Raw genomic sequence first — 14,222 nt, forward strand, 5'->3', positions numbered from 1 at the left:
AATAAACCGTTTGCTACCCCATAGGGTAGCCTGGCCATGGTGGGAGTGCTCTGAGTAAGCTGGCCACCCGTCCCATTGAAAGGTGGAACAAGGCAGGCTCCTGTGCCTAGAACCAGGAAGCTATGGGCAGTTGAGGTGGAGTCACCATCTTAAAAACAAGCTCTGACTGTCCCACCTACATCTCACTGACTCCTCGGTCCCCTTGCTCTTGAAATTAAACATGATGGTTAATTTAGATTCTAAATCTCTGCTTCACCGCGGCAGAGCCTGACCTTAGCATTCCTTACATACCAGTTACCCTGGTGTAACTAACATTACCCTGCATATTCAAGCAGTTACTACCATAATGTGAGGTGGATGCTGTCCTCCTGCCTCTGTAGAACATGACAGGGTGTTTGGCTGCCCATCCCACGAAAAGCTGTTTTCACCCAGCTGGAAGCCCCCTTACTGCAGCCTCTCCCATAGGCTCTGAGTGTTTTATTGTGCAGTTCTTGTTCTGAGAGCAGCGAGTTTTCTCAACATGCCTGAATGACCTTCTCTTCTACGGTGAGGTGCTCCCTTTCCGAATGGTTGAGGACATCCAGAACCCTACCCCTAAAGCCCTAAAGACATATTTCCCTTCTCTGAGAAGTTTCTTTATTTCTGTTCCCTCTGCTATTGCAAACACAATCTTGCTGAACAGAGCTAAATTTTTAAAAGCCGAGCTGGTGCTGTGGATTTTGATGGCTTCACGTTAGTTCAAGTCTCTGAGGACCAGTGTCAATAAATGTGTAAGGGACAACAGTAGATGGGCGTACTTTTCCATTTCCAGCAGGATGAAAAACTGCTATAAATTAAGTCTAACCTTAAATGTATAATCTGTCCTTGGGAGAAAGAAAAAGAGAGAGAGAGAGAAGGATAGAGCATCTTCAAGCTCTCGGCATCCCTTACGAGAAAAAAAAAATTGGTTCTAAGGGTCTCTGATCTTGTGTTTTAGTAAAATAGAACTGCACGGCTGACTGACAGTTCTGATCTAAAGCATTTACGTTTAAGTTTTGATCTCTCTGCTTTTGATTAAAACTAATGAGCTCATTTAATTCAAAATGGGAATCTCTGATAAGAGAAATAAGGTTGATGTGATTGGATTAGAGGGGCAAATTAAACTCTTAGAGCAGAAGTTTGTGCTTATATAGTGTATTAAAAAGCTGTTGGCGTATTATGGCGTGTTAGATGATGAGAAAAATTTCATAGTAATTCATATTTAATCAGAAGAAATGAAAGTACTAAATATAACATGGCTCTGCTTTTCCCTCGAGTGATAAAAAGCTGTACATTTAAAATGACATCAGATCCGTGCTCTCTAAAAAAAAAAAAAAGGAAGCCTTGGGAGAGGCACGTAAGGAAGGGGCAGTTGTCCGATGTCCTGCACCCCAGAGTAGAAAATGCTAAAAAAGTAAGAGATTGAGGCTTACCCAGCGATGACTGAGGTGCTAAGTCCCCTAGGCCACAGAGAGCACAGTGCCTGTGACTGCGGTGGCCACACCCTCCTGTCACCTGAGCATCAGTCACATTCAATAGGAAAAGAGAGATTACTTATTCTTTAAAATATACAAACAGCATTATATATTTATAATATATAGTTAATAATAAACATAAATAATAATATAAATAGTTTGAAGTTTCTCCCAATTTTTAATCTCTTTTACAATTGTTTTCTCCTATGATCCTTACAGCTCGCTTCTTTTCCTCCTTCCTTCTGTTTTTTTAAATTTTGTTTTTGTTTTTGTTTCTGGAGACAGGGGTCTCACTGTGCAGATACTCAATATGTGAGCAGGCTGGCCTTGAACTCATAGAGATCTTCCTGCCCCTGCCTCCCAGGATTCATATGTGTGAGCCATGGTACCCAGCCTCTTACAGCTCTTCATTACATGGTTTTTGTCTGTTTGTTTGTTTTGTTTCATTGTTGTTGTTGTGTTGTTTAACCTCTGTTTCAGAAAAAAGAAAGAATAGTGTTACATTAAAGCTAGTAAAAAAAAAATCCAGTTTGTTGATGGACTTTATTCTTTTTAATTTTCAAATAAGAAAAAAATATTTAAGAAGACCAAAATTAGAATATTTATTAGTATAAAATCCCCAAATTTAATTTATTTGCAGCAAAATGCTTCAATTTATCGAATCTCTTCAAAATGTCTTTAAAAGGAAATTGACTTTTATAGCCCGCTTGCCATTGCTTGGATAAAGGGTCTTAGATCAACCTGTGGCCACCCACCACAAAGGTAAAAACATATTCTATTCAGTCTAGAAGCATTTCCTGGAGTAGAGCGACTGCTCTGTTTAAGATAGAAAATGTCCTGTATTAAACGTGGAGAAGTAGAGGGGCTGGAAAGGTAGCTCGGCGGTTAAGAACAAGCACTGCTCTTGCAGAAGACTCAGGTTCACCTCCCAGAGCCCACAGCTGGGAACCCACAACCAAACCCTGTCACTCCAGCCCCAGGAGATCCAACGCCCTCTTCTGGCTCCTGTGGGCACCTGCACTAGTGCACAGAGCCCCAACACAGACACACATAATTAAAAATAAAATAAATACTTAAAAAAAAATCAGAAGTAGAAAAACAGGCTCTGCTGTTTGGCTGACAACTTGGGCAACAAGCCACTGCGATGAGACTTCAATATCTGTGTCGTTTTCCTTTCTTTTTGCCTGTCCATCCCATTCTCGTGCCTCCAACCGCACTCAGCTGAGAGGATTGCAGCTTCCTAGTCACAGTGAAAAGACTCACCTGAGAAGGCTGTGGAGAGAGAATGAGCAGCAGTCCCTGTTGCTAGAGCATCCCTGCCTATACCCTGTCCATCCCATCAACACTTGGGCCCTTCCCTCTCAAAGCACTGCTTCTGCGCATGGCAGCCAATGCTCGAAGGAAGAGGCAATTACTTACTATCAGGCCCCACTCAGGGAGCTGCAGCAAATTAAATGACCTGAAAAGCTCTTGCTAAAAACTGGAAAGGAGTTTCTCTAGATGCCTTAATTTTTCTTTTTTTTTTTCTTTTCTGCAAAGTAAACATTTTCTCAACGAGGTAAATTGATTACAACACTCTTAGCACCCATCAGTCATTTATTTTTAGTGAACTCAAGGGTTGCACCTGAGTAACGGCTCTGGGGCGCTGTGCAGAGGTGGAAGTCACACGTGTATGTGTTTTTCTCTTCCTCAGTGGAGACAACCAGCCCCGGTCTGCTAACTACTGACAACACCCTTGAACGGTCCTTTTTCATCCGAATGAAATCTACTCTGACCAAACGCGGAGTGCACATCAAGTCGTCGGGATATAAGGTAAGCTGGGTCTGGGAAGGGAACACAGCCAACCAGAGGCAGTTTACACTGAGTTTCCTAACTGCTTTTGGGTCCATATAATTAGTACATGGGACTGGAAGTGTTGCATACCATAGGCTCCCTGGCTATTTTTCTACCTCAACAGAGACATCTTTATATCCCCTCCTTATCACTTCAGATGTAACTGGTGCATCAAATGCCCTGTATTTCCTTCACGCCCCTGGTTATTAATATGCCAAGTGCTTCAGCGCCTGTTAGGAATTCACACTGGTGGAGTGGGAGAGTCAAATTCCTTTCAATCCTTCAAGAATTGTTCTATAATACCTTCTAGGAGAGTCCCCCTTTTCTCACATTCCCCTTAAAATATCCCCTTTCTCTGAAAAGACGATCCCAGTCAATAACACTATCACCTAGATTTGTACACAAAATAATATTTCTGATAAAATAGAAACGAGTCTGGGGGTGGATGGGGAGAAGGTGAAGTGTTCCCTGTGCAAGCCTAGGGACTCTAAGTTTGTGTTCCTAGCACACCCACTTAGCAAGCCAGGCTGAGTGACACTGAGGAGGGAGAGACAAGAGGATCCCCAGGGCTTGCTGGTCAGCCCCGACTAGCACAGTCAGTAGGCTTATCAAGCTCCAGGTTCAGTGACAAACTATCTCAAAAAGTAAGAGGGCAAGCAATTGAGGAAGACACTGGACAGCAAACTATGGTCACCACACCCACATATACACAGACACAGACACACATACACACACACACACACACACACACACACACACACACACACACACACACACCAGGTGGAATCTTAGAATACTTCATTTTAAAATTATAATTCCTGGACATCCGTCGTACTTAGGCATCCACAGAATACTCAAAACTACAAGGTATACACATATTCCTCACGCGCAGAGACCGAGTTTGGAGTCACAATCTACACAGCACCATCGTTTTAAGGCTGAGGATATCTCAAGAAATCCCAACATTCTGGTTACTATAGCAACATAAATTAAGAGCTAGAAAATTTATGAAATGCCTTTGGAAACCTGAATCATACAATTTTACAACACACTAACCAGTCTCTTAAACAGCATTCATTGTGCATCGGAAGGCAAACACAGACAGAATGTCGCACCAGTGTGCCAGCGCGACTGCTCCAGGCTGAGACCTTAAAGCTTATCTGTGTTCTTTAGGGTGACACCAGCATTGTTGGTGGCGCTAACAACCGTTACTGACAGGGTTTAAAAACCTTTATGTAAGTCATCAAAATGCTAGCGGCTGTATAGAGTCAGAGGCATGCACTTTCATTGACATTAATTCTTTAAAGGGAAAAAATGTTTTAAGAAAAAGGAAGGTGGTGGAAAATCCTTCCCAGGACGACCTTTAGCTGAGCTGTCCTACAGTCTGAAAGGCACAGGAGAAGCACCCTTGACCTTTAGCTGGGTGTGAAGCAAAGAGGGAGCAACCGGTCAGTTCCTACAGTAGCTTTCCCCATAGCCAGTTATTATACGTCAGTGCCTTGTCGGGAAGGAAGACAGCCCTGTTCTTCATGGCCATTGATGCGTCCCTGTCTTGGAGAACAGTGTGCATTTACTCCTTATTAGCCACGAGCACATTTGGATTCTCTAAGTAGACTGTAGATGTGAGATATTGTTTAAGTGCAGAAAGGGTCATTCCTTGTACTCCAGATTTGGGAATCCTGGGGTCCATCTTTAACTCTTGCTTTCCTGCCTGCCAGCATCCTTTCTCATTCCAGCTGGTTGATAATGGGCATATCACAAGTGGAAAGCAATAGCTAGTATAATTCAAATATCATTAACTAATTTGTCTTTAAAAAATGATTTCATAATCTACAAACTATAGTTTACAAAGCTCTTTGGATATTTGATCTGCAAAAAGAGTGGTATGGATGGCTATAACAACAATAAGGACAGTTTGTCTAGGCATCCGACCAAGCACCTCCTTGGGTTGTACTTGGCCATCTGGGTGCCTCAGTAAAGCTACTTTTGCTGCCTGATCTGATTAGACTTGTGAACACCATCCGTTCAACAGAGACTTTTGAGCTCCCAGTATGGGCCTTGTTTTAGAGTCAACAACCCCAGCATCAAACAATGCAAAGTCTTCCCTTTCACAGTGCTCGAAACATCGGAGTGGGGAGAGGACTATATCGAGTAGTAAAGCAGTGATTAGAGCCCTGTGACAGGCTGGGCATGCTTAGCTCTCACAGCTGTCCTAGAAGAGAGTGTTGGGGCTGTTCTCACTTAATACACATAAAGAAATGAAGGGTGGGAAAATTAGCCTGCCCAAGGTCACATGCTGAGGAAAGAGAGCTCAGACTTTAGAATGCTGACTCCATACCCCCTGCCTTTACTCACCAGGCTACACTATGCAGAGTGAAGTGAGGAAATGTGAGCCCCAGACACCACTTTAGATAGGACAGGTCACGGGAGGCTCCCCGAAATTGGTGGCATGTTGTGGCCTGTAAGTCATGAGTAAGAAGGGACCTCACACGTACAATTGGAGGGGGAGATGTCTGAAACAACATGAACCTGGGATTAAAGGCCTCTTACTATAAAAAGGAGACAAAATTTCAAAAGGACAACCTTGAGCAAAAAGGAGTTAGCAAGCATTTAAGGAACAGTTCTAGAACCTGTTACCTCATGTCACTTCGACATGCCTGTCAGGAAGTCTGTCTCAAGAAACCACGGACAGCTCTAGCCAATGTCTTGTGCCCCTCCTCAGATCTGCTACCCACAACCATTTTATCCACCCCTGCCCCTTGTAAGATGAATCTTCCAGCAGGCCCAACCTTGCCCCTTCTTTGCAACAAACGTTCCTAATTAATTAACCTTGTCTGAAAGTTAGGGGAAGGTCCAGCAAGAGCCGGTGACATGACACAGCTGAGCAACGTCCCTGTTTATCTGTTCATTCTCAGTAAGTAAATCTAGCAGCTTATAAAACATTCCAATAAAACTGGTAATCACCCGCCACCACACAATAAACGCAATAAAAAGGAACTGCAATGATAATTTCTCTGTACTTCCAATATTCCTTCTAATTTATTATCATCATGTACATGTTGGTTTTCCCATAAATGTCCACAGGACTGTCTAGGTCATTGTATTTCTTTATTTTTTTCTATGACCTTGGACTATGCGGTCTATAGACCTTTCTAACTTTCTCCAAGACTTCATCTCTTCCGGTTGTCAGGGTAGCATTTACAGCAACAGAAGGAGCAGATACCCAATGATAATTGAGTACAGGGAAGTGTGCACTATTAGTCCGCAAAGGAGCATTATTTTAAAATCTTCTCCATGTAGTCTGCATATTGTATGCAATTTGCAGGCTGTGACACTGAGGCTTTCACAGGTGGCCTTCAGCCCTTTGCCTTGTGCAGCTCTTAAACAGCTGCAGGGAATTGGAATGAAAGCCGGTCGATTGAGTTCCAGAATTGGCCCTCTCAACCCTTCTGCTTCACTCATCAAGAACGAAGGCAATCTGTCATCACTGAGGTGGTGGGCCTCAGTATTTGGTCCTTTACATTTCTAAAAGGAAAGCACTCTGCCTGAGACCTTCCTGGTGTAGCTTACAATGTCCCACTCCTCTAATGCACCGGGATATGGAGAATCTAACAGACCCATCCTCCTTCCCAGGGCCCGCATCCTGATCACATAGATGGCACGCGCCCCTAAGCTGGATCTCCAAAGTTTGCAGCATCTGACCGGTGGCACAATGCCACCGTGAGAAATTCTACTCCTGACTCCATCTGCCAGGTCACAGTCAAAGCACAGATGGTACTAAAAATAATCCATGAGTCTACCTCCAGGCTTTGTGCATACAGTGTCTATGAAACTTAAATGAGTTTTTGGGTTTGAACTTCTTCAGTCCCATCCCCCAAATTCTTGTAATATTTTAAAAGCTCAAACACTTTTGGCCCCAAGCATTTCAGATAAGGGTTACTCAGCCTGGACCTCATAACCAAGAATTCTAACCAAGAAGGGCCCACTCAGTCCCCTGATACAGCAATGGGGTACGGAGGCTTCACTTGCCACACTTGCCACACCCTAGACCTCAGGAAATTGCTCTAATGAAGTTTTGTTCTTTTTGCCCTCCTCTGCCTAGAAATCCACAGTCGAGTGTTATCTGGTCAAGCCACTTTTTATGCCTCAGGGGCCTCCCTGTTGTTTGGGTCTCATTGTTGGCCACATATCTTAGCATAACACAGCTCTCATTTAAATTGCCTTGCATCAATATTCTGCCTTCTTGATTAGGTCTATGTCTGGGGGAACTTACTAGGTAGAGCACATGGGGCAGAAGGAGATATGTAATCAGGAAAATTATGGAAAGGAACGCTAATTGGGTCGTCTCCTCAGCTCCTGTCTTTGGAGGATAGCTTCCGTCGGTGTGGAACTTCCAGCTTTCTAATCTACTCCTGCATGCCCACCAGCACCTCTGTCATCTCTGGAATATTCATCCCCACACGTTTTAATGTCCTGACTCTAATAGCAGAGCAGAGCAGCCTATACTCTGGAAACAGAGTCCCTATCCCATTTTCTGCAGTACTAAGAGTGTCTTTCACTTCTTCACCAGGGTGATGGCTGTTCCTGTATGGCAGGTACTCGGGGATCATAAAGGGATGCAGGGGGAATTCAGGGAAAAAGTTAAACCCCAACAACCTTTATCTGGGATGATTTGGTGCCAAAATCTTGAACTAAATGACTGAAAGCCCATACCGTCTCCTTAAGATATAAAGAATTAGAACAAGAGAACAACCGGTAATTCACTAGTTTATTGCAGTGATTCTCAACCTTCCTAACGCTGCGAGTGAATCCCCAACCACAAAATTATTTTTATTGCTACTTTATACTATACTCTTGCTATTGTTATGATCCATAATGTAAACATCTGGTATGCAGGATATCTGATATGTGACCCCCATGAAAGGGTCAGTCAACCCCAAAAGGGGTCATGACCTCCAGGTTGAGAATCACTGCTTATTGAGATTGTTGGTAACTTCCATTTTATAAACTTCTTAGTCTTAAATGTACAGTAGCAATTTAGCTAAAGAAAGCCTTGCCTTCTCTAATCATATATGTAAGTGTCTTTGAAAGTACAAATATCTCTTGTACTGAGAGTTTCTGGGAGTTCCTAGCATAAATAGGAACTGTCCTGTGGCATAAATAAGATCATGTAATTTCCACAGTGGTTTTATTCTCTTTGGACTTTGTAGAACTCTTTAAAGATTTGATGATACCTATGGAGCCTTCCATGGTAAATTCGCTTTGTATCTACAGGTTCTTGAATTCTTGGGGCTTATCCATTCATCTCGTAAGAAAAGCTCAGTTAATATGAAGCCATTTAATACTCAGAACGTATTAAAAGAACAAGTTATTATGTCTTCCAAAAGATATTTTCAGTGCATGCTCACCCTTGACTCACCCTCCACCCCATTTACCTAGAGTTAGAATACCCTCAAGTCCTGTACCAAGAGCATCAGCTCCTAGACTACAGACACAGAAAGCCATGTTTTCCACTCTGATATCCCTCTTATAATGATCATTTCTAAAATGATTACTGCAAAATATTGTTTAGAAATACTATACTTGCCAGGCAGTCGTGGTACATGCCTTTAATCCCAGCACTCGGGAGGCAGAGGCAGGCAGACCTCTGAGTTTGAGATCAGTATGGTCTATAGGGTGAGTTCCAGGACAGACAGGGCTATATGGAGAAACCCTGCCTCAGAAAGTCACTGACAGAGAGAAAGTCAGGGACAGAGAAAGACAGAGAGAGGGTGGGAGAAGAAGAAAAAATACTACACTTAAACTAAGGGCTAGCAAGACAGCTCAGTTGGTAGCTTGCAAACAAGCCTGATGACCTGAGTAAATAATTACAAAGAGTATTGTTTTTGATGGCACCTGCTACTGAGCTCAACACCAAAATCACAGCTAGTTAATTCCAAAGGCTGAAGGTTCTTTCTCTACAAACTGAGCCTTGCTTGGATGTTTCTATTGATGAGTTTCAGGGTGCTTGCAATACTAGCCTAGATCTTGCTCTATCATTTATTTGGAATTTTGGCCCTTGGTTTAATTCTTCAGGCAGGTCCATAATCCTCAAGATGCCTCCCCTAGAGCACTGCTGAACTTGGCCAGGTCTCCCTGTGCCACTTTCTATTCCCCAACCCAAATGCCTCTTTTTCCGGATCTGCCGTGAGACATTTCCAAATTAGCTCCTAGGAGACTTTATTTCTCCCTGCTTCTCCTGTGCTCTGCTTGGGTACCTTCCCATGGACTCAGAGACATTGACTTCTCTGCTGCCGTATCCTCAGCTGCTCACAGTACAGGGTGCTTATGAAGCTGACGTCAGGTTCTTTGTTGAGCCGTTCTCCCTGAGAATCTTTCCACGGAGGTCCTAGCTTGCCCAGACCCTTATCTTTCCTGAAATGCATCTGTACAGTCATGGTGCTATGGTCTTGACCGTGTTGTTTATGTTTCCCAAAATGCGTCTTGGCTACCTGGGAACTTCTTCACCACTATGACACCCACAACTGACTGCTTTTTTAATTCCCCCTCCATCTCTGAGCTACTGTGTAATCACACATGCTCCTTTGTGCCTGTTTTCTTATTGGTAAAGTGAAGTAGTACATAATTTTGTGTTTTTCCTACAGATCAAATCACTCAAGCTCAACTAAGCATCTCCTTGCCATTTTATGAAATATTTTCCTATAATTTCAGTGAATATCATAATATGCCTTTTTAGGCAATTACCTCTGATTTCCCAATTTTGAAAGTAAGTAAAACTGGGGTGCAGAAATATGACTTGGTAAAAGGCAAGGCTCAAAGAAGTATCCATATTTCCTGAATCCAAATGCCTTCTCCTTTCTAAGACTCCATGGTGAATGCTGGGTATGTTCTCCTTTCCCCCCAAGCGCTGTCTGCTGCATCAGGCTGCTATTCAGCAAATGTTTTCTGAATTAAACTGCGTGTTTTCCCTTCTTTTGAAATGTGAATGAGGATTGTCTACAGGACTGGGTGCCATTTCATACCATTAGATAGCAAGCATTTAGTGACTTCTCTTTTGCGTTGGACAAACTGTAGAGACAATTTCCAGACAAGGATTTCTTTGGCTCATGCCTTCAGCTGCCTCAGTGCACCATGGAAGTCTGAGCTGTGATGAAACATCATGATCAAAGCAAAGGGTGACAGGGTTTCTTCGGCTTACACTTCTACATTGCAGTCACCTCTGAAGGAGGTCAGGACAGGAACTCAAATGGTAGGAGCCTGGAGGCAGGGCTAATGCAGAAGCTATGGAGGAGTGCTTCTCACTTGCCTACTGGTCCTCATGGCTTGCTCAGCCTGCTTTCTTACAGACGCTAGAACTACCGACCCAGAGATGGCACCACCTACAATGGGATGGGCCCCTACATCAACCACTAATTAAGAAAATGGCCTTCAAGCTTTCCTAGAGCCTTTTCTTAGGGGGGAATTTTCTTGATCAAGGTTCCCTCCTCTTGTGTTATGTTGACATAGATCCAGCACAGGCAGGGGAGGCATGGCAGAGAAGTCGAGGTCGTACCACTCTGTGCAGGGAGCAGGAAAGAGGAATGTGAATGCCTACTGTCTTTCTATTCTTTCCCCCTTTTATTTTGTCTGTACCACCAGGCTATGGGTTGATGCTACCCCTACCCCTCAGGCAAGGGTTGCTTCCCACTGTTTACCTCTGGAAACACCCTCACATACACCCGGAGATCTACATCAACCTCAAGGCAATCCCCTATCCAGTCAGGTTGACAATAGAGCTTAACCTACCATTTGCTACTCTGACATTAGAGGCAGTGGTTCTCAACCTGTGGGTCACAACCCTTTGAGGGTCAACTGACCCCGTTCACAGGGACCACCTAAGACAACCAGAAAACGTAGATATTTATGTTATTATTCATAACGGTATCAAAATTACAGTTGTGAAATAGCAACAAAAATAATTTTGTGGTTGGGTCATCACAACATGAGGAATGTATTAAAGGGTCACAGCATTGCTATATTAAACCCATTAAAGGGTTGAGAACCATTGGTTTAGACTGACCCTTGGAACAGCTATAAGCCCAAATAACTGTACACGAACTGGCTTCCATTTCTCCATTTTCCCTCAAATAATTGTGAATCTTTCTCAATATTTTACCCAAATCAAAGTGTACAATATTCCTGTGGACACTAGTTCAGAAAATGACAAATACAGATTAGCATCTCGCTGTCATTTCCTGTCAGTCTGTGGTGATTGCCATTTTCTTTCTTTTAGATGATCTTTGGAAAGAGTTTTTTTCCTACAATTCTTAAATTTTATGTAATATAGTTTGATCATGTTTTATTGTCCCAACATCCCAACCCCTCCCTACTGATCCAACTTCATGTTCTCCCCGCTTTAACATTTACAGGCTGCATTTCTAATTATTAGAGTACTGGCTAGTACCTCCCTCATGGCCCAATTCTATGACTCCTCAGAAATTGTAAAGAGTATAGAAAGTACTGTCGTAGGGAACTAGCTCTCGGCTTGCCCAAGAAAGTAATTACATTCGGAGAGCAGCATTGCATGGAGGAATGCCTAGCACTAATGGAGGGTGTGGTGTGGCTACAGCTTTTCACTGGAGATTTCTGAGAGCATTCATCAGTTGGAAGTTGTTTCTCTCTCTCTCTCTCTCTCTCTCTCTCTCTCTCTCTCCCTCCCTCCCTCCCTCCCTCTCTCTCTCTCTCTCTCTCTCTCTCTCTCTCTCTCTCTCTCTCTCTCTCTCTCTCTCTCTGCCATCATCCAAAAGTTCCTCTTAGTCTGGTTTTCAGAGATGCTCCATAATCTAGGCACATTGATACTTCTGCTGAAGCTTTTGCTTCAGTTTCATGTTGTCTTGAAAGGACGGCTGCAGCATCCTACAGCATCCAAGCTGTGCAGAACGTGGCTATCTTGTCAAATCAATAGATGGAGTTGCAGAGAGACCAATGCTTCTGTCAATCAGTTCAGACTTTCTAAGACCGTGCATTTATTGCCTTTCAATCAACCCCGACACCCAGAAAAAAATTGGAGAAGAAAAAAAAATTCCAGAGTAGAATTTATAGGCAGAGGTTACCCTGGTGAAAAAATGCAAATAGAGCAGAGAACCAATAAAAAATCACAATTTCTAAATCATTTTATTCTCTGCTCATCTCTGCACAGTTGTCCACCAGAACATGGTTTCCAGTATCATCTTATATATCTGACATTGTTTCTGATCTAAAAGCATGTATTTCCCATTATCAAGACAAGACAGTAGTTCCAGCTTGAGATGTGGCATTTCTGCCAGCACTGAACTATTTCACCAATCAGAGATATGATCACTAGCCATTCTATGATGTGTCTTAAATCCTAAGTATGTCAGAGACTGCGACCTAAATGTGCCACCAACCTACAGGTCCTCCATTTTGCATTATGTAAAGAAGAAAGTGGAGGAAGGCACTATAGCCCATCTGGCTGATGTTGTATCTTCTCTGGTTTCTACGCATTTGTAGCACAAACAACAAAAGTGATGGCCACTTTGGAAATGGCATCCCTAAGGAAAAAAAATGTCCTTTTCAATGTAAGATGTCTTTAATACTTTTCAAAACCTGTAATGGTTTCATCACTATAGTCTCACTCTCACAGATGTGTTTATATAATTGTTCCATTTATTGACAGGGGTTCATAGAAATTGGTTTTTAAATGAACCTGAGAACTAAAAGGTAAACACTTGGACAATTCATCATTTCTTCTCAGGCCAACACTTCGATATGCTGAGAGTCCCTGCCTCCCCAAAATAATCTCTTCCAATGGCTGAAGTAATAGTTTTTTTTAAACTCTGCACATTTTAAGTGCTTGAAGATAGATTACTCTGTGTGACACTCAGTACACCTCAAATCCACCCTGATGAACAGTGATTAAGCATGGAGCTCTTACATCAGAAAACCAAGGATGGGGACTTCGTTCTGCATTCCCAGCTCTTTGACTTTAAGTAGATCATTTGAATATTTGTAGTTTCCTGTCCCATAAAGAGAAAATGGTAAGAGAGCCTCCTTGGTGGGGCTACTGTAAAGTAAACAAAAGACATGAAAGTGAAGTCCTTACCATGACTCCAGGCCCCAGGAGTATGTAGAACAAGCCCATGGGAGATGCTTCCCATTCCTGGATCTCACTGAGAGTCTAACAGAGGTGAGTCAAGACTACCTGAGCCTCTGCATGTGTACCTATAACGATGGGCAGTAATTCACCAGTACCTCTTCAGATCACCTCCTGGAAGTTGTATGAACTCCAGAATAATAAATGATTTCTCCAGAATATAGAAAAGGCATTTATTTCTGGGAAATTTCTCTGTGCTTTAGTGTCCTGAATATTGATTTGATTATAAGGGACAAAATGTGACTGAAATACGTCATCTGTCCCTTTAACAAAAGAAGCACATACCAAATGGTTCTCTTTGGAATTGATTTAGCGTCATGGCAAGACTAATACAGCCCTTTAATGTAAGAAATGTAGTAGAGGCAGGGCTAATTTGATGCTGTTGATCTCTGGAATAAATGGTACTCCTAGAATCTGCAATGCACAAAGTTCCAAGCTTGTTTAGACCCTCCACATATCATAAAAGGAACTTTTAAGGGCAGGCAACTATTACTGTGACCTAAACCCTGCTGCATCTCCAAGGAAATTCTGTTTGCTCATTCCAAGTAGGAAAAGGAAAACAAAAAAGGAGCTAGAATCCTGGACTCCAGATCTTCTCATATATTGCCTCTCTGGAGGAACATAGTATCAATCACACCTTACATATGCCCTGGCAATCATTCTAAAAGCATACTCTCATTACAAAGTTCTTGAGCAGTAAGATGTTTATTGAACCAGAAGAATAATCATTGTGACCTGCTCGT

The 14,222-nt window shown here is 42.7% G+C and overlaps 1 protein-coding gene across 7 annotated transcripts in view; it reads left to right on the plus strand.

Annotated features, from left to right (window-relative positions):
- The window catches only part of Npas3 (neuronal PAS domain protein 3), an 824,663-nt gene that overhangs the window by 743,735 nt on the left and 66,706 nt on the right, over nucleotides 1–14,222 (plus strand). For all 7 annotated transcript variants that reach the window (NM_001427296.1, XM_087552662.1, XM_087552664.1 and 4 more), the window contains 1 exon segment: nucleotides 3,187–3,305. In NM_001427296.1, coding sequence (NP_001414225.1) covers nucleotides 3,187–3,305 — 119 coding nt within the window.

The sequence above is a fragment of the Rattus norvegicus genome, chromosome 6 (genome assembly GCF_021556685.1).
Source record: "Rattus norvegicus strain SHRSP/BbbUtx chromosome 6, alternate assembly SHRSP_T2T, whole genome shotgun sequence".
NCBI classification, from domain to species: Eukaryota; Metazoa; Chordata; class Mammalia; order Rodentia; family Muridae; genus Rattus; species Rattus norvegicus.